We start from the raw sequence: 20661 nt of genomic DNA on the forward strand, positions 1-20661 counted from the left end.
AAAAACCGAACTAAGGTCCAGGCCAGTTGGAACATAACCTCTCACTTCCCCAAGAATTGTCTCCAATATATTTATGGGTGGTGAAGAGCTCATCCCACATGCTCAAAGTAATGAAAGCCTGCTTGTAGGCTAGTTTGGTGCTGCCGTTTTTAAATGTTACAAGTATCTCTTGTTTTGTTCTTTTATTTTATTTGTATTTTTTCTTGCTTTTAAAGCATTTATGAGCTGCAATGGGTAAATGGATACAGCCTTTTTTAAAAACTTCTCTCCAAAAATAGAAAACAACAACACCACAGTTAATTTAAAATACTCTTTATTGCATTCTTACTGAAGTTCCCCATCGAGGATACACCCCTACGAAATAATTTATACCAGCAGAATGCAACACTGGAAGATATTGCAACAATGTATCTCTCTATTCCAATCCTTTGACTTAAAACCAACTAAACTGAAACCTAATTTTTTTTTCCAAAAACCAACAACACCCCACTTGACTGTCCCTTAGAAAAAGAAAAGCGCTCTTAAACTGAGATTTAAATAATTTAATGACGGGTTTCACCCTTGCAAAATGCAAAATATGTCCTGAAACGTCTCAAACAAGACGATGTACTGCCGAAAATCTGTACAATTTTGTTACTTCATCAGACATGCAACAGCTCCATACTTGCTACATTAGTGTAGTTTTCACTTGAAGGTTGATAGTAACGTGGGTTTGCATTAGTTTTGCTTAATTTCCCTCTGAGATTGGTTAAAAAAAAACAAAAAAAATCTACACTACTCTCAACCAATCAAAACGACGGAAAACGAAAACCAATCACAGCTGCCCGCGTTTGGTTTTACTTTGAATTCTCATTGGCTCTTCAAAGTATTTCTCTTTCTTCTGATTGGCCGTTGTGATTACTTTGGTTTTGGTTTCAAAACACTCATTCGAAGAGCGCTCTCACGAGAAGGTAATTTAAAACATAAATTAAACATGAATAGACTTCGTTTTTTCCACGGCAACTTGAGTGACACCGCATGACCTTTAGCGGGCCAGACAGAGATTGTTTTTAGGGTAGTCTAAGACCGTTAAGAGATAAGATCGTCGTACAACGATCAACGAACGAAACTTCAACAGTCGTCTTAACAAATACAAACGCACACCGTCATTACCGGCCTCTTATACTTGTTTAGTTTATTCCTCTACGAACGCTTTTATCAAGTTACACTATAAATAATAAGAGTCATTGGATAAATAAAACATTAGCCTTTTTTCCGTTGTTTGACACCAAATTTCCAAAATTTTTTTTTGGTTTCCGTCATCGAGACGGTCACTTTTTTACCGTTTTTGTACATATGGAGAGCTACGTAGGACGAAAAGCTGACTTAGTGTAGGAAAATTGTCCTTGAAAGAAGGCAAAATTATTTTTGATTCAGAATGTTATCACAAATCTAAACAAGTACTTTGGCATCTTATAACGATTCACAATGTCCTTCCTCTCAGTGCAGTCAATTATCTCCGCCGCAGCTTTTCCAAGACCGAACTTGGATCCAATTCGATCATATGCCCCTGTGTGACTGAAAAATAATCAGGTAGTCATCGTTTGTACACTCCAGCAAGAGACCAGGATTTGACTTCATCTTGGATTTTGTCTCATCGTAGCTACAATCGAAGATCCTAATATCTGTTGAGCACGAATTCAAAATTGATAAGAAAACGTTAAATAATAATATTTTAAACTTGGCAATGAATTGTTCAGTTGCAAGAGCAACCTGGCCTTTTTTCAACAATGCGTTAGGCAGAACGAAAATAATGACTCCACAAAATATTTGCTGATAAAATTGTTTCCTCGCATTGACCTCGCGAAAGTTAGGAAAATCAAAATGACCGCTCACGTACATCTCGACTTCACTTTGACAGCAATATCAGTAAGTCGCAGGGTTGGTCGGTAACTAAGAGCATTCACTTTTAGAGCAATTTTCAGTTGAATTGCCAAAAGTACTCCGGGTTAGCATTGGTTTTGCTTTACTTTACTCTGTGCTTTGTTTAGAAAACTCTGTACCCCTCTCTCAACTTCTCTAAAACCAATCGCGACTTGGTCACCCGCGTTTCCCGCGGTTGATCGAGCTCTCATTTGTTTTAAAAGGTACTGGCTTTCCTTTCTTCTGATTGGACTTTGCTTTTGGTTTTACGACACTCAGTCGAAAAGCGCCCTACAAGGTTAGTAAACTAATTATCAATGATTCCAAATTGGGTGCGCAAGGACGTTAGGCGGACAGGAGCGATCGTACCTTGCGCCCTGTTTTCTAAGGTACACGCGAAAGACACTTTTGAAAGGATGCTGCATGTCATATTATGTGTAAGAGTAGTATAGTGTATAAAATGACCATCTACGGCGCCCAAACAACCGATTACCTGGCAAATTATCCGAACGCAGACATTTTATGAAGGGGATTTCAGATCACAGGAAATTAAAGGAGTAATGGAAGATGGACATACCTGACGATACGACACCAACAACTATTATTTACAGCATTTCTTCTTGCCAGGTTTTTCTTGCACGAGATTCAAAACGCTCTGCATTAATTCGTCTTCCCTCACTTGCAGCATTCTAAAACAGGAAGGAGGTTCAGAGGGTTATCCAAGACAAAAAAAAACTGATATAAGAATCAGAAAGATAGAGTATCAAATTGGTGTACTCACTTGGAAAATTCCGCCATTGATTCCGTTATGTTGTACCCCGTTTTTGCGCTCGTTTCAGTGTACAAGGCTTTGTATTCCTGTAAGGCAAGTAGATATGGTGAGAAGATAAAGGGATAATCATTAATAATCTGTAAATAAGCTAACTATTAGAACGGTCAAAATGATGAACGGCCAGTCCATCAGACAAGGTGAGTGAATCGGCCAGCCAGTCCGTTTGTCATTGATTCTGTTAGTTAGTCGGATCATTTAGTTGGCCAGTTCATCAGACAAAGTGAGTCAGCCTGTCCGTCTGTCACTGACCCTGTTAGTCAGTCGGATCATTCTATCGACGACTCAATGACAACGAAAACAGTTACTGAATCGGTCGTTCAGTACGTCAGTAAGGCAGAAAGTCAAGGAGTCAGTTAGTCAGGCAGTAAGTCAATTAATCAATCGCTTGAGAATGTACCTCGGCTAATTTCTTTCCTTCCTCACTCTGCACTGCTCGGTGGCTGTCATCCTCTACCAGATCGGTCTTGTTACCAACAATCATGATAGCTGTGCCGTCATCCGTTCCTTCCTGAAACACGTATACACATACAAAAAATTAGTAACTATAAACCTATTGTGTGGTCTGGCTTGCCGATGATTTCCTCGTAACTTGGTTTCCAGTGAACTTGACCATGAAATCAGAAGTAAATGAGATTCACATCCGACGGGGATTCACATTTTTATTTTCCCACATTCGTCACAAATGTCCAGCATCTTTCTTCACAGGTTAACCCTTTGACTCCCAGGATCGACCTTAACCCTCTAACCCAAGAGAGGGACTAGCACTTAATTTCTCCCGAGTTACAGTATCATACTTGAATCACATATAAAGGTCATGAGAATGATTCCTTGAGGCGAAATGTAATAATACCTCCACGCTTATCATCCAGTTTTTTATGTTTAGATATGATGTCTCCATGGTGATGTCATAAAATACAATTACTCCGTCTGCCTTCCTGAAGTATTGTTTTGTGATGCTTCGAAATCTGCCAGATAGGAAAAGAAGATGGTATGAGAACAGTCCAACAGCAACTGTTACATGCCGCAGGCTTCGATCCGATTTATAAGTTGCATTCTTGTGGTCGGAACAGTGTTCTCTATTTCAGAAACACACATGAAATAGATTCTATGGTCGTGCGTCTGTTACCAAATAGATCATAAATGACGTCAATTGTGTTAAGAAATAGATTCTGTGTTGCCATGTCTGTTCAGTTATAGCTCACAGATGAAGTAAAAATGCAGTAGAAACAAAATGGGATCAGAAGAGGCACAGCCTGGTCTGCCACTGATGTTATTAGGGAATACTTATGTACACACCTCTCCTGGCCAGCAGTGTCCCAGAGCTGCAGTGCAAAACATCTGCCATCTATACACATCGTTTTAATTTGGAAGTCAACCCCTTGACAGGTAAAACAACATAGCGAGTATGAGCTACAACACAATTCTTGTATCAAATTATTAACGTGTACACACGCCGGGAAATCCTCGATTCGATGTCTAAGGAAAATATCGAAACAAGAGCGTTTTGAAAAGACGTAATTGAACTGCTTGGGACTAAATTCCCTTAAAAAATTTTCAACGTTTTAAGCTCCCCTATGACAAAAATGGCCAATTGCCAATCGCAGCAAAGGGAAAGATCACGAGGGAACAGTGGAAGCTCAACGAAAAACAAGTACACTGTCTAAAGCGCAGGAAAGCGTGGGTCACCAAGAGGCAGTTGGTTTTGATTGGTTGAGAGGGTAGTGCAAGTTTTCTGGACAAATCACTGAGCAGACAAACAAAAAACCAATACAATCCTAAATTACTTTCGACACTCAGCTGAAAATTTCTCTCTTCAAAACTGCATAAAAAACCTGTCTTGACTTAAGATTGACATTTCTACCCGCAAAATGTGTAATGAACTAAGTACCTATCGTTGCAGTGAATGAAGGTCTCCAAGCGTCATGGCAAAACCGGTGGATGAAACTAGACTTTCCTACACCAGAGTCGCCAACAAACACCACTTTGAACACTCTTTCTGGTGTGGAGGGCTCACTAATCGTTGACACACCTGCTTCGCTCATGTCCTGCTGTGAGTTCCAGAAAGAAAAATAACGAGCTTTAGTAATAAAGGAGAAAGAAAAATATTAGTGAAAGAACTTGATCTATTCATGTGTTGACTTTCGACTTACAAAGGCTGTTCTAGATGTGGGTTACACAAACCGAAAATTTGAAAAAACAAACCAGCACAATAGCAAGGAAATAACAACACACTATTTGCTTGTGCAACATGAAAAAGCAGCTCACAATTGAAAAATTAGCAAAGATGAATATGATAACGAGATGAAGCAAAACAATTTAATAACAGAAATAATAGGCCACTTTCACATAAACAAAACTCGATGTAAATAAAGTACTGTAAAGCCATCTCACAAACAAGTTTGAAGTAACTTTTATTATGAGGTTGGGCAGACAACAAACTTAAATAAAAAATATAATTTATCTTCAAAATTGAATTTAAATATCATAGAGAATAGTAGAAGCGCCACTAGGACATGCATACAGAAAATAAAAAAATGGGGACCGACAGGCAAACCACACCTGAAGCAGTATGATCGGGAATGCATCGCCAAAAAGAAACAATCGCCAAAACAGGAGACAGTTACAAACTTACTGATCCTACTCGATTCATTTCATTGTCCTTCCCGACAGGCGCTGCGCGTGGGGAGTTTGGTCTCTCGTCTGTCTCACTGCCAGTTTCGCCGCTCAATCCCTCAGAATATGACATGTCGGAGTCATCTTTCCCTGTTTTTAACCTGTTGGTGCCTGAAACAGGAAAGCATTCAGTCACTTATAAATATATACAGTCAGTTATAAACATGTAGAAGTCTTGGAAACTCAGTTTGTTATGAAGACATGCGCACAAGGTGTGTAACGCCGACAGAAAAGACCTGAGAGCGAAACCATGGTTTATGATATCCCATATTCCACGCTGCGTTCACGCACATTAGTGATCTCCACTGCACTTAATAAAAACTTTCAGCTGTATGACTTAAAGCAATTTCGGCAACGTTGCGAAAATATTTGTACTTTTGTGAATAAAAATAAAATATTTACCTAGTTTGAGAATTAGACGTAGTCAAACATTAGTCTTCCCAGCTTTTGTTTTTTTAATCTGTCTTCTATCCACTGTAGAGCTATTTCAATCAAACCTTCCGAGCAGCAAATAAGCGCTGACTGATTTAAATGTACACTTGAGAGAACAACTTACCATCACCAGATATCAAATCAGCTTTTCTTGTTCTGAACACGTCTTCTTCGAGTTCTTCGTCGCTTGTCCTCATCTGTGAATCTTCTCCCTCTTCTTCTTCTACAAGCTCTAAAATATATAGCATTGTTGGATTAAGTGTATTCGGTTTTTCTCGGTTCTCTTTACACAGTTTTGAGAACGGCAGCTAAGCAAAGTTTGTCCTACACCCCGACAGCATTATTTTAAGATTGGTTTCCTTTTACCAAGACGCATACCGGCACGTCTAGCGACTACTAATACGTCCACTCGCAGACACTCAACTTGGCAACTATGTTGGGAAACTAGTTATCTCTTTTTTTCCTCGTATAGCGGTGCTAACTATTTGACAAGTGTATGTTCCACCAAAATAAGTTAAACTTTATGGTGTACCTCTCTGATGTGATAATGATAATGAAATCTGAATTAACCACTTCCAAAAAGGGCTGAAAGGGCTATTGCAATTAGAAAGAAATACACCAAATCGAAAACAAATAGTCAGAAGGTCGAAGGTATACTCTCTGGCTAGGTGAGGGGCGCCGCCGAACAATTGAACCATGGGTAACTGAGAACTGAAAGTCCAGTCCCCTAAAAACTCGGTCATGCTTCCTCTTCATAACATGATTTTACCTATGTCTCCATCATCACCCAATTTCAACAAATCGACTTCTCTTGGATCCTAGTAGCAAACAGGATGTTTCCCTAGGCCTAAGGTACCTAGTTACATGGAATGGCTACCTCTGAGAGTCATAAAAGTCCCACTAGGTCAGTGGCAAAGCATCCAAAGAACTGACTCCTCGAGGAGCAGTTGGAATTTCTTTTTTTCTCTACCAAATATTTCTGAGTCACTTGCAGGGAAGGATTGTTATTCATACCTTTAGGTTGCACACAAGACAGTATCTTTTGGGCCCAAGCCGGCCGCTCTTCCTCTTGCAGCTTCTCATCAGAGATGAGTTCAAGAGTTGGATCTCCTTCAAATTCAGCCTCTTCTCGTATGGAGTCAGGGAGGGACGCAGAGCTGGTAGTAAAAGAAAAGCAGCCTGTTTAAAGCGGAAATGTGTTCTTGCATTTAAAATATTAATAAAATATTACTCTCAGTGAGAGTAGTTCTGAAGTGAGCTGATGTCAGTAACATCCATTGACGTTTCGACCAACTAAGCAGAAGTGATTATCGAAGTTGTTTGTCAGTCGAATGCTCAAGTCTGAGTTATGAAAAACTGACCATGGCGTTTTGCAGTGATGTTATTGGTGTTATCATTATCAATCTCACTATTTCTATCGTTTTTAGCATCATTTATAGATATTATTAGCTTGGATCTTGCTAGACACCTGCCATCGCTGATAAAATAAAACAGCAACTTTGTTGAATAGACAGGTGCAGACTCAATGAAGAGTGATTAATATATTATTAAGGTTCCCAATTTTTTTCCTCTAAAATTAATTCCTCAAAGGACAAACCTAAGGGTACACAAGGTTCGAGTTAAAAAGCAGCGTCCTAACTCGTTTCTTGAAAATTTTGCGAAATGATACATCCATGGATGGCGGTCAGAAGATTACATTTTCCACGATCGCGGTCAAACAGCTAAAATATCACTGAGTCGAATAGAGGTTTATCTTTCAAACTATTTAACATTCTTACTTAAAGCATTTAATTAAATCCTTTAAGTCGTCACCTTTTTACTTCCTTTATTTTAAGTGTTTTTTTAGCATGATTTTCATATGGTTTGAGGACCTTAGCTCCGCTCAACTTGAGCAGATCAGATTTAATTTGTAATACCTTCCATTTTTACCCACCTTTGCTTACCAGTACCAGCATTTGGGAAATACGAATGCAAAACAGAGCCCTGTTTCTTCATGTCGCGCCGTTTAGATCGCCTTCTTGCGGGAGGTCGTGCGGAGTCACTTATAAAAGATAGGTTTAAATCACGTTTAACTACATTTAAGAAAACCACTATTAACCTCGAAGTTACTTCGTAAGATTTACTGCTTGTTCTTGCTTCACTACTTTCACCCGAACTTCATTATGCATATTCTCCATACTATTTACACATTTCCTAAGGTGCTGACAGGAGAATTTATTTAACCATCAAGAACTTCTGTGGTTGGTTATCATTTCTTTTATAATTGTGACCTAAGATGATGTTGTAAGGAGAAATTAGATCCTAGTTCCTCCGGGAGGTCAAAGAGTTAACTTATCAAGGGAGTGCTTCTCATTTAGTGGAAATTATTTTCAGTCGTAACTAACCGACTAGGCAAGTTCATTTGAAATTCCATTAGAGTAGTGATTAAAATTCAAGAACTACCTGATTTGGCCAAATAGATGTTATTATTAACGGATTTTTTTATTAAAGGACCAATCTCATCAGTCAGTTAAGCATAATGGCGATCATCTTGAGATAAGGTTTTTTTAAGAGGTCTCCTCCACAAAAAAGGTAAAGTTTCTCTCTCTGAGGTTGAGTTTAGTGTTAAAACAGGCTTTGATGGAATTTACAAACTCTTTTAAATGCAAACTTATTTTGTCTTTTCGTTATTAGTTTTTGGTTCTAACCAATGTATGTTTATGTGGATTATTTGTCTCATAGTCATATTGTGGTAAGTTCTCCTTTTTTCAATTTTTTAAACTAATAATAACAACTTGATATCAATGATTAAAAAATTTGTAAGTGTTAAAATTATTTATATAGGATTGCAAATTGCTGCAATTTGCGGGACTTACGATGGTCTTAACAGGTTAAATAACGAAATGCTTTTGGAAGAAAAATCAAATTTCACCCAATTCCCACTTCCCCCCTCCCCCCCTCATTTTTGCATCCTGGGATACCTCGAGTTCCTGTTGATAATGCGGGAAACACGATCAACAAAACAAGTACCCTAGCCCTTTCAATCTTTCAATCTCCCTGACCTCCCCATTACCCCCCCCCCCCCAAAAAAAAAATGTCAAGTGCATCCACCCTCCTGTTGAAAGATGTATCCCTCTTATCCCAACAAACCTTATGTTAGGCCCGTCTACTTCCTCTTCACTTAACGATCCCACGGAACCTTGGTTTCCCCATGTTTCCTCCGCACCAGGGGTACGTCTCTTTCTCACGTACTTGGACATCTGGGAACCTTGCCGAGAAACTTTGGTCTTTTTCTGTCAAAAAAAACATTAGGGCATCAAGGAGGGGACGTTCTGTAGGTGGCTAGGTACATAATGATTCTAACCTGCCAGGGAATATTAGAGCTCCGGACAGCTAAGCACGTGGACGTCAAAATAACGTAATCAAGTAAGGACACTGTCAAGTCGAATAATGTTTATCAACTTCATTGACTTTCATTTTCCTAACCCTTCAAAGGACAAATAAATATTTCTTCAATTTTAGCCCTGTTCCATGCGAGGGCGCGATTTTCAACACAGCATGGCTCTGGGCGAAGCCATTTCCCATCGTGCTTGTTGTATTTCGCTTGAAACACGAGCCAATCCGGATGTGAGGAGAAATTTCATCTCTGACTAAACTTTTCACTGTAAAGAAGGCCCTGGGAACGAGATTGTTTTCCTTCCAAGCTGTTAAAACGTTTGAATATGTTTACACTTGTTTACATACATCAGTTTGCCTTCATTATAAGATTACTTTCACAGTATCTTGAACAAGCAACAATTAACTTGAAGCAACATTAGACATCATATTTCTGTTACGTAAGGCAGTCAAAATTGTACAAGATCTTTGATGATATCGTGTGCGGAGTTTTAACTCAATAGCATTAAGCTTTTTTTTTTTTTTAACTCAGCGTTCACTTTTAATTTACACGCCACGCATTATAATCCAAAGTTAAAGAGTGAGCTTTCACACGTTCTTTGCGTAAGAACGCCTGAAGTTAATTTACGCTGTATCTGAAAAAGGCAAATATTCAAAAGGTGTAGATATCTTAAACCAAACCTGAAAATTTCAAATTTAGTATTTTATCTTACCTCGGCTTCTTCAATCTCATCACTGAGACTGCCATATCCTCTTTCCTTTTTCTGTTTAATAAGCAGTACTTATTAGGCCTAATTTAAAGTACGTTATGCTTTACGCCTGGCACTAACATTTGACAGTTTATTTCAAATTTAAAGAAGTCTACAAGTTTGTGCTTATATGAGGTCCAGTTTGGTGATTGATAGAAGCCCTCCTCGACGGCCCAAGTGCACCATGCATTTGTCGGAGCGATTGGAGCGTATTTTAATTGAGTTTCGTAAAATCAAAACCAAACCAATCACAATGACCAATCAGAAGAAACGAAAATATCATTAAGAGCCAATGAGAACTCAAAGTAAAACCAACCAAGCTGCCTAAAGCGCGGGAAAACGCGGGCGACCAAGTCGTGATTGGTTTAAGTTTTGCATCTGAGTGGTTGAGGGAGTGGTGGAAGTTTTTTTTTTGACCAATCACAGAGCAAAGAAGATCAAAACCAGTGCAACCCCGGATAACTCTCGACCCTCAATTATAAATTGTTATAAAGAAGGCAAATCACGGTAACAGTTGAGTTAGGAGTCTTTCCTTAAGGTCACACAAGCTATTGTTTCAGGAAAGTTACTTTGTATGTTTAAATGGTACACCATGTTTGCTTGCGTTGGTTGCATTAGTTGAACATTTTTGCCTCATGCCTGTTAAAGGGAGGATTTGAAAAGCCTTATCACAGCCACTTTCTATAGAGTCGCACAACAGTAGGAATAAACCTTTCTCCAAAATGGCGCATAAATTAAACATTTTAGGAAAAACAACCCTCAGAGCAGAAAATTACGCAGTCCAGGTAAGCGACAATGAAACCTCTATTCTTGGATATAAAAATACGACATTGCTCACATTTGAAAGCGTTCAAGAAGCCAGAACCTTACATCCAATTTCTACAGATTCCACATAAATTTTCTCTTCTGGAAAAAACTCCAGGCCAAAATTAAACTCTGGAGGATTACCAAGCGAATGTGCTTGTTTTGAAGCTGGTGTAAATTTCCGGTAGAAATTAATATTTACTGGTTGAAGTTGCAGCTGCGATCTTGGAGAAGGATCTCCCGTGACGTGGCTATTTAAACGGTGGCTAACAATGACAGCCGGTTACGAGAGAGGTTTAAAATAATAATAAGAAATTAAAAAAATTAAGCCAGCTAAACATCGAAACTTACCTCAGAAAAATTACAATTTAAGTTTTAAGATTTAAAAGAGAGATCAAAGTATTTAACTCGTTGGTGTAAAGCAATGATTAGTTGTTACTTCTGAGAATATATTTTAAAATAATTTAATTCGATGAACAATTTTTCTCTCATAGAAAACTATGTACACTCGAGGGAGAATTAAAAAACATGTTAAGGCTACCGAAAAAAAAAGAACAGAATAAACCAAAACAAAATAAAAAAATCAACAAGCCAAAAAAATCAAGAAATACGTACAGCCATTAACATCTGTGGCGAATCCCATGGGAAGGTCCAGCACAAGCGCAGCAGGCATTGGCAAAAATAAGTCAGTCAGTTAGAGAGAATGATTATCATTGCAAATTATTTCTTGATTAATATCTTATTAACTAGTATTATATCGAAATTATCATCAAATCAATTTAAGTTGGGTAAACTGTGCCATCATTAATAACGTACGTACGTCGACAGTGTTAATTTGCTTTTCCATTACTCATAGCTTTTCAATAAGTAATTGTTACGACAAATAGTCAGTGAACGGCGTCAGTAAAGATAATTATAAGGAAGTCCTTTGGTCAGGTTATCAAAACAGGTCTGTGAACTTTTCGACAAGTTAAACCAGTTTGGGGCTTACCGCTTGATGTGCAGCCTCGATTGCATCCTTGTCATCTCTGAGCTTCTGATTCATATCCCTTTAATGAAAAGTAGTAAAGATAAACAAGCTGTTAGTTTTAAGTGTAAGTACCGAGTTTCAGAGGCAAACAAGTTTTAAGTTTCTGATTGCAAAGATGGCTAAAAAACAGAGCGCAAAGATAGCTACAAAACACGATGGAGTGATAGACAAGTTTCTCCCGAGCTATGAGCAGTTGTTAATTCGGTTGCAGAGGCAAACAACGATTTTAGGAAGTTGTCTGTGGCTTCCCTTTTTTACTTTGAAACATTGGCAAAACAAAAAGGAAACATAGAATCAAAAATCTAAAGTACTATAACTCAGACCACAGCAATAATACCCCAATCAATTCTGTATGTTGCAAAAATGACTCTTTAACACAGGTCCCTTAAATTACAGTAACTGGAAGGGGCGCTTAACCCTTTACATCCTAATATCAGTATGCATAGTCTCCATTCTGTTCTGTATACATTTCCAAAGGAACCAACAAGGAGAGTTGTTGAACGGTAAAGACCTTGTTTAGTTGATGATCATTTGCTTTATTCTCGTACCATTAATGTATGATTCAGGGGTGATATGGTGAGGGAAAATTGGATATAAGTCACTCTTTGGGGCCAAAGAGTTAACCGCATCTCAACAAGAGCTTTACTTGACTTGCCGTATGGAAGAGAGCATCGTCCTAAATAAGCAATGAAGCTATGTTACCTGAGCATATCCAGCTGCTTAATGAGACTTGCTTGTTCCTTTTGCATACCTTCTGACACTCGCATAGCCGCCCTAAACGCAAAAGTGAAACTTTGTTATCGAACATTAAACCTCTGCCTTAACAAGGCAACCATTACACGGCTTCCTAATTTAATACGAGCCCCAACCAATCGCAAGATTGTTGGGAACATGAGCCGCTCATCTTTAAAAAATGAGCCATCAGTAGTCAATGTAGCTGGCATTCCCTAAACTTCAATTATTTTTCTTGATTTAGGTTTGGATTACGAATTTTTACCAAAAGTAACCTTGACAAGGTAGTCGAAGAAGATCAAATGCGCAGATTTACGGAATCATAAATGTCTCAGATCATAATAACATAGGACAAGTTGGTTACTTCTACAACGAATTGTACATGATGATAGCATTCAGATGAAGAAAACATGCCTCAAAAAGCGCTTGCTGATTAACTGAATCGCTGGAACGACTTGTTTCTCTATCACGTAAAGCTAAACAAAGGAACATCGACAGCATTTTTCTCGCAAATAAAGTTATCACTTATTTTACTTCTTAATCGAAAGGCGAAGAACCATGAAGGTATTTACGTTTGATAATTGAAAAAGAGAGAGAGAGAAAGAAAGAAAAGAAAATACCCTTTCTCAGCATCACTTGACATTTCAGCAGAATTGCTCAAGTGCGCATGTTGTTCAGCGCAGTTTCCACAATCGCACAACATGGCTTGACAGCCTTTGTCTAAGATTTCCACAACTACAGAAGAGCTTACTGGCGAAAGTGGTTCCAAACCGTTATTTTTGCAAAGGTTTGTTTCGTCCATTCCATGGAAGAATTGAAATCCCATGACGGATTCCTCAATAGTGTCGGGGCTCTTGCCATAGGTGGCTGGACGATGGCGAGACGCCATCTGGTTTGGCGGACTGGAGATCTCTAATTGCTGGTCGCTGCCTTCAGCAAGAGATAATTCAAAGTCTTGAGAACCAATAGGCCCATCAATGGAAGACTTGGAATCCGTATCGTCCAAACCGTATGGTATTGTTTGGCATGCTTTTGACAAAATTAAGAAGATTTCGTCATCCAGTTGCGTCTGGCTTTCTTTGTTCTTACAGGCCATAGCCGTGTCTAAAATTGTCGTCTGGCAGAGTTTTGAAGATGTAAGGAGGATATCTCTCTCAGGCTTTGTTTGACTTCCTTTGTTTTCACAACTTATGGTAAGCGCATTTCGATGAAGAGGGTCAGAGGACTTACTTCTAGCATCCTCGCCACCCACTTCCATCGAATCGAAACGGTCCCACAATGGATGATATAGTTCATTTGTTGAGTCAGATATTGTTTGGCACTGTACGCTGATATTACTAACGCTTTGATCATCCTTAGAACTTTTAGCAGCATCAGTTGTATCCCATATAACTTCCTCCACTGTCTGGCATTCCTTTGACTCGGTTTGACTTGTGGGGAGAGTTTGGCATCCTTTGCTGTCGAGTGTTGGTCTATTTCCGTTCCCAGCGCTTATAGTTTCGAAAGAAAAGGTCTGACAATGTTTGGACGTCGCCAAAAGAAGTTCAAGGTCACGCACTGTTTGACACTCTTTTGTATCGAAGGAAACAATCCGGGATGTTTCGTTTTCTCGTGTAGCTACGTCACCAACATCAGTGAAGGGAAGTATGTCGCACTGGGCTGATGATGAAACGAGCACAACATTAGATGATGTTTGGATTTCTTTGTCCGAAACGCCAGCCTTGTGATATGATGTCCATCCCTGAGGGGCCTGCGCTCCGCCAGTGATTAACAGAAGGCTCTTCTGAGACGTTTGACATCCCTTGCTTTCAAAGGAAATATCTTCAACTGCTTTACTCCCAATAATCTTAGCACTGCTTTGAAGAAGTGATAATTGTGCAAAATCATCTCTTGCAGGACTTGTCTGACATTCCTTCGATGATGTCGAAATATGCCCATATCCAGAGATTGTCTGGGATTCTCTCTCAGTGTATCGGCATTCCTCTGGTAGCTTATCGTGAATTTCGAATAAATCTACAGGGCCTCCACACCTGACGCAGCAAATGGTAGGTAACTCCGTTTGACATTGGATACTTTGGTTTTTCAATGTGCCTCTAAGATTAGGTAAGTCGCTGACCTTATTTGTTTGACATCCCGTATCTGTAGCACCGTTCAAAAAAGAAGTCTGAGTTTCCCTTGATTCGTACTTCCGGAAATTATCCTGTAGGATTTCTACTTGGCATTGCTTGTCAAGACCCTGCACGGCTGAATAGTCGGTATAGTGTTCATATAATGGAGCAATTTTGAAATTTTCTTCTGAGTTAGAATATGGGAATGTAGCTGAAACGGTTAAAAGTCTTTGATGACAAACTTCCTTTATCCCAAAATTGGCCTCTGTTTCACAAAAACTTTCATTTTCCTTCGGTGATTCAGTGTGATCAGAACCATATGACGAGCGTCCACTTAATCCGTCTGCTGGTTGCACCAGGTGAATTTTTCTCGTTTCAGCTGGTTCACGGATTTCCTCACTCACAACCTTGCTTCCTACATATGCAAGGGCGTCACTGTCAGTTTTCATGTTAATATCTCCTGCACTTGAGTAACTGTTTTCAGGATACGTCGAGTACGGTGCATCGTTTCCATAGACTTCGATCACCTGATCTTCAGAAGAGTATTCATCCATGTCATAGGTACAAGAAATCTCGTTTACCTCATTGCCTCTCATTTCCTCGTCGCAGACTAAACCGTCATCTGTCTTTCTAATTTCTAGGGATTCGGAGGGACTTGAACCCATCTCCTGTTCGGAGAAAAAGGCATTTCTTTCGACCAAAAGATCACCGTCAAGCTTCACGCTTTGAGATCCGTCTTCCCACTGACAATCGTTGTCGGTAGAAGCTACATAACAAACATTCTCCACTACGCATAGCTCCTTATTGCTAAATTCTCTGTCTTCGTGATCCGTTTTAGGATCTAAGGAATCTGCATCTTGCTCAACGTAGCCGCCAAATTCTTCAGAAGAGCTATTAGCTCTTGATTCATCGTTAGGGTATCTGTACGGCGTGTTAACGATCTTCTCTAGTCGTGAAGTTTCTGTCCAAGTGGGAATTCCTGTTGACGATGTTAGGTTTTTCCTATTATCATCCTCCTTGAGGACAGCGTCTGTGAGCGTATTGAGAGATCGTAGCGTCTTCTCAGCATCTTTATCAGCATCTGGAACTTCATAGTCATTGTTTAAGATTAACGAATGGCCTGTGGAGAAAGATTTAGACTCGATGTCATCCCACACAACTACTTCATCCCCAGGCAGGATAGGGACATGGAGGTTATTTTCCTTCCTGGAAAAGTCAGAAAACTCGGAATCATCCCCATCGCTATTTCGACTACCGTTGTCCGGAGTCGGAATGTTTTCTAGAATCTTGCTTTCCAGTTTTGGTTTTGATGATGCGTAGGTCTCCTTGGGAGGCGCATTAAAACAGCTTTGAAGGTCGATAGTTCTGATTTTAGAGATTTTTTCCGTGTCTACCAACTTTTCATTGCCTTCAAAATTTGGCTCTGAAGTTGCGGTACTCTCTTTTAAAGAGGGTGTTGTCGAGGAACTTTGTTCATCTCTGGAGCTAGTTCCCGGGTTTTCTTCATTCAATCTACTAATCTCTCTTCCTTCCAACTTTGGTTCTGAAAATGTGGACGTTTCAATAAAAGAGGGCGCGGTCGGGGAACTCTGAAAATAGCTGGAAACTGTTTTTGGCATTTCAGGAGTCATCACTGAATGTCCACTGGCTTCAAACTTTCGCTTTGAAGATGTGACACTTTCCTCAGAAGATGGCGCTGTTAAGGAGGTCGGATGACCATTAGAACTAATTTGTGGGATTGGATCCGTCGCTTTCCTTTGTTCATTGCCTTTTATCTCTGGTTTTGGAGATGTGCCTCTCTCTATACAAGAAGGATCTGCCAAGAAACTCTCTTGTTCTCTGGAACTGATTTCCGAACTCTTTTCTATTAATATCTTCTGTCCGCTGCCTTCCACCTTTGGTCCTGAAGACGCAATAGTCTCCAAAGGGGCTATCAAAGAACTACGAGAACTGATATCTGGGATTTCTCCTAGAAGTCTCCTTTGGCTCTTCCCCTCCAACTCTAGCACTGAGGTGGTGACACTTTCCATAGAAGGCTGAATCGAAGACTTCGGATGAGTGCTTGAACTGGATTGCGGCATTTCTTCGGTCAATCTCTTCTGTGCACTTCGTTCCAACATCAGCTCAAACATTTTGGCACCATCTTCTGAAGAATGAGCTGTAAAGGAACCCTGAGGTTCCCGTATTTCTTCCCTCGATATCCCATGTGTTGACGCAAAATCATTCTCCAACTCTGGACTAAGAGAGATACTTTTGTCGTCATGGTCTGCTAAGGCAAGGGCCCGATCTGTCGTCGATTCCAGAAGTGAAGTGGATTTCAACGTTCCTTGACTGCTTGTCGTTTGCGAAGGATACGAAGTACTGAAATGGTCACTTCTCACAAATGTTTCTCGGCTAACATCTTCTGTCGAAGAGTTCGCCCTTCCCTGATCTTGCTCTGTGTGGAAATATCTTTTGGAAGCTTTCTCCCCACAAGCCGTTTCTTGGTACAAACTTCTTGGATATCCAAAGGTTGTTGTCCGGTGTTCTTCAGGTCTTTCAGTTGAGTTTCGTTCTAAACATTGTACAGTCGAACTGAAAGGTTTCAAAGAGAATTCACTTTTTATCGTCGGAAGAAGTTCGTCTCCCTCAGTATAAGTTTCTGAAAGACGCTTTATTTTCTTGGAGTACCCTGTTTCACGTTTGTCTTCCTTGGCCGCCTTTCTCTTGGTTTCGTTTTGTGAATCAAGAAACGAAGGGAAATCCTTTCTCTTGCATGGTTGCTTTGCAATTTCCATATCATTTTCAGCACTTTTCACATAAGCGGTCTCCTCATTTGCTTCCAAACCAATACCTGGTGTCCTGTTAGGTTCTGGGCTGGCGATATCCATTTCGTCTCTCTGATAACTCACACCATCTCCCTTCCAGGTATCATCTGTATCCATACTCACTTCTGTGGTTCCACCTGAAAAAGCTGGAGAGCCACTTTCTTTCCGGGTGGCCTTAGCAGCGAAGTCGCCAGCACCTTTAGAAATGCTATCATTTTCATTGAGATCTACACCATCACTGTTGTTGGCCGCATTTAGCTCAACACCTCGATCTATACTCCAGTTTTCAGTAGTAATTGGGGAGTTTTGCCTTGGCCTTTCAAAAGAATCGTGCCTTGCAATTTTTCCTCTCAGATTGTTAAGAGAAACTTCTCTTGATTTGGGAACACCTAAATTAGCCTGATTGCTTTCAGAAGTCGGGCTTAAGGTGCGCTTTCCTTCACTGGAATGCTCGAAATCGTCCAAATCAGATACGAGCGTCACGCCCATATGACCTTCTGGATGCGGTCGACCACTCTTTAACAGACATACTTGCCACTCAGAGTCACAATCGCTGTTGAACAGGAGGGAGCCCCTGATAGAATCATTTATAGTCTGTTTAACAGGGTTCATTAACTCAGTCTTCCTTACAACAGCGTCATACTCAAGCGGTGTACTTCCATGTACTTTATCTATTTTCAACTGCGCTTCTGGACTTGAATATTCTGTTCTTGCTTCAGGATTTCCACGTTCTGTCCGATCTTGCCAATCACTACTGAGATCTAATGAAAAGGTTGCAGAATTCAAAGCTGAAGAGGGTTCCTGAATATTGATAAAGTCATCTCTATGTACCTCGGACTGGTCTCTTAATCTTCCGTCTTTCAATCCGTGTTGCCTTTCCAGATAGCTTGCATGCATTTCTTTTGACAGAAACTTTGAATCTTTCATCCTGTCGTTTTCGTTACGCAAACCCTGTTGCTCTACTTCACTTGGCTTTCTCCGTGGTCTTCGGACTTTCGGGGTCCTACTTATGGCCCTAACACTTACATCGATCGGTCGTTCTATAAAGCCTGATAGGTGCGACTCTAAAGCGGTGCCTCGTTCATCTTTTCCACTAGTGAGCGATCCCGTCATTGAATGTGCAAGTAAGTCTTGGTCATCTCTTTTCGCATTTTCCCGCTGTTTCTGCTTTACTCGTTCGTCAGCTGTACGAAACTCGTTTCCTGCATTGGTCGACATCCGTTTCCAGACGCCGCTTGCCGGAGTGACTTTCTTTGACCGAGAAAAGGCATTCATCCCATCTTCCGCGGAAAAGTAGCCATCATTTTCACTACCACCATCATTGCGACTTGCCGTTAGAGAGAGAAGATCTTGGGTAAAACGTTTGTTTCCGTCGAAGGCTGGCAAACGGCCGTCATGATCAGTGAAGTTCTCCATGTTATGAATGGAATTTTCTCGATTAGGATGAAGCTTTTTTGTATCGCAGCTTCTTCCACTTTCTCGATCAACGCTAGGAGGATTTCCTTGAGTTCTAAACACTCCAAATACGATCCTACGGCCACTCTCATTGCTTCTTTTGTTTTGGGCTCGTGTCCCCTCCAAGTCATTGTTCTCACTCCCAGCACTTTTCGTTTCATCTCGACGAGTCAGAGCTTCTTCCAAATCTCGTGGATACCGTACTTCACGCCTCCTCGATCTAGGATACGTTTGCTGCGAAACTTCATTCCGAAACACTCTAACAGCAGGTCCACCAGAAATTCCTGAAACCACACAAGCCATAACTCCTTCGTCGCCTTCTTTTCCTCCAGATTCTCTTCTCTCTCGAGATGGGTCGCTGCTGTGCTTTTTTTTACGATCCATCTTGTTGAACCTGGTGGGAACGTTTCTCTTCATTCTTTGGCTCCCCCGTTTTCCAACGAGTGCGAAGCGCACAAAACTACTGTCAGCACTGCTTGTGGATGAATAGCCATCTTCAACAACTTCCGAGCTGTCACACAATTCTGAATCTTCCGAAAACAAATCATCCAAGCTGTCATGTATTCTGCGTGACGTGTTTTGTAGACCGTCCGAATTGACCTCTTGACCACGAAACCAGGGGTCTGAGTTAATATTATCCTTCTCCTGATTACAGCTCGATAGGGCAGAAGTTTCGATGCCTTCCAGATGTTCCCGAAAACGTTCTACATCCTTTTGGTATCTGTAACTTCCTTTTGAGACGGCTTCACTTGAAAAGGATCGAAAGGTCGGGGGATTTGAATCACTGAGTCTTTTCGTGCCTGATATGTTATGCAAATAGGGATTAACCTCATTTTCTTCGTATAAACTTTCTTGACATCTATCACTCAAAAACACTGAATCTTCTGGAGAAAAATGGCTTGGAATTCTATCTCGGTTGTAGCGTTGTTCGGAGTTACTGGAAAGACTTGGACTTTCCCGCCATGATTTGGCAATTTCCTTGTCATCACTCGTAAATGACGTTTCGCTACCGCTGCTAAGAACATTAACGTACTCCAGATAAAATTCAGAAACCTCTCGCTGACCCTGAATTCTAGAAGAACCATCATCGACATATGCGTCAACAGCGATAAATTCTGGAGATTTCTCTGAAAACGAACCAGACTTCAAGGATTCCGTCGTTCCCTCGCTCAAGTCGTTCATACTCGATGTGGGCGACTCATGGTAGACAACGTTGACGAAACGACGAAACTGGGGATCCAGTCGACTTACGTAAGTTGGAGCAGTTGGCGAATAAGACATCTGAGCTATTCGTGTACCGATCCAACAAAAACAATGACGACAAGGCTTTTAACTAAACTGTGAACTTGTAACTTCTGTGGCGAATGTAAGACTACAAAAGGTTGTGTAATCCAAGAGCTTTGGTTAAAACTTTACATGGCATTCATCAATCAATCAACTTTGATGATGTTGTGATGAGATTGCACGAACAGCTCTCACTGTGTAAACAGCTTGCAACCATAAATTGGCAGACGTAATTGCTATACCACCTATACACACATGTACTTAAAATTCTTGCATAAATAAATATTCTACGGTTGACAGCGGTATGAAATTATCGAGATTTTTCCTCAGAGTAATACAAAGAGTGATGCAAGCAGCGCCAAAGAAATCATTGGACATCAACAACGACATTTCATTAATTTTCCCGAGTTATAGAGGGGCTAAGTAATATTTCTATATTGAGATAATAGCCCTAACTTTGCTCAATTTGCCCAACTAG

At 40.3% G+C, this 20661-nt stretch overlaps 1 protein-coding gene across 4 annotated transcripts; it reads right to left on the reverse strand.

Annotated features, from left to right (window-relative positions):
* Nucleotides 1–296: 296 nt before the first annotated feature.
* On the reverse strand, nt 297–20326 carry LOC131780241 (serine-rich adhesin for platelets-like). Of its 4 annotated transcripts, XM_059096859.2 has the most exons (16): nt 13150–20314; nt 12500–12571; nt 11759–11816; nt 9928–9978; nt 8969–9111; nt 7773–7880; nt 6854–6996; nt 5964–6071; nt 5367–5518; nt 4623–4782; nt 4031–4112; nt 3585–3699; nt 3132–3242; nt 2684–2760; nt 2480–2591; nt 297–1664 (listed from the first exon to the last, which is right to left on the reverse strand). In XM_059096859.2, the coding sequence occupies exons 1-15, from the start codon at nt 20178–20180 to the stop codon at nt 2504–2506; spliced, it is 8499 nt and encodes a 2832-aa protein (XP_058952842.2). In that variant the 5' UTR covers nt 20181–20314; the 3' UTR covers nt 297–1664; nt 2480–2503. The 4 variants fall into 4 exon arrangements, with proteins under 4 accessions (XP_058952842.2, XP_058952844.2, XP_066020781.1 ...); XM_059096861.2 differs by lacking the exon at nt 9928–9978 and having other exon boundaries at nt 13150–20313; XM_066164684.1 differs by lacking the exon at nt 7773–7880 and having other exon boundaries at nt 13150–20313.
* Nucleotides 20327–20661: the final 335 nt, after the last annotated feature.

This window comes from Pocillopora verrucosa, chromosome 3 (assembly GCF_036669915.1).
Source record: "Pocillopora verrucosa isolate sample1 chromosome 3, ASM3666991v2, whole genome shotgun sequence".
In the NCBI taxonomy this organism is placed as follows: Eukaryota; Metazoa; Cnidaria; class Anthozoa; order Scleractinia; family Pocilloporidae; genus Pocillopora; species Pocillopora verrucosa.

Coding starts and splice junctions, on each gene's coding strand:
- LOC131780241 (XM_059096859.2), bottom strand. CDS start 20,180: ATGTCTTATTCGCCAACTGCTCCAACTTACGTAAGTCGACTGGATCCC. Junction 5,519..5,963: donor TGATTTGATATCTGGTGATG/GTAAGTTGTTCT, acceptor TTCCTGTTTCAG/GCACCAACAGGTTAAAAACA. Junction 3,243..3,584: donor ACTGGATGATAAGCGTGGAG/GTATTATTACAT, acceptor TACGTGTTTCAG/GAAGGAACGGATGACGGCAC.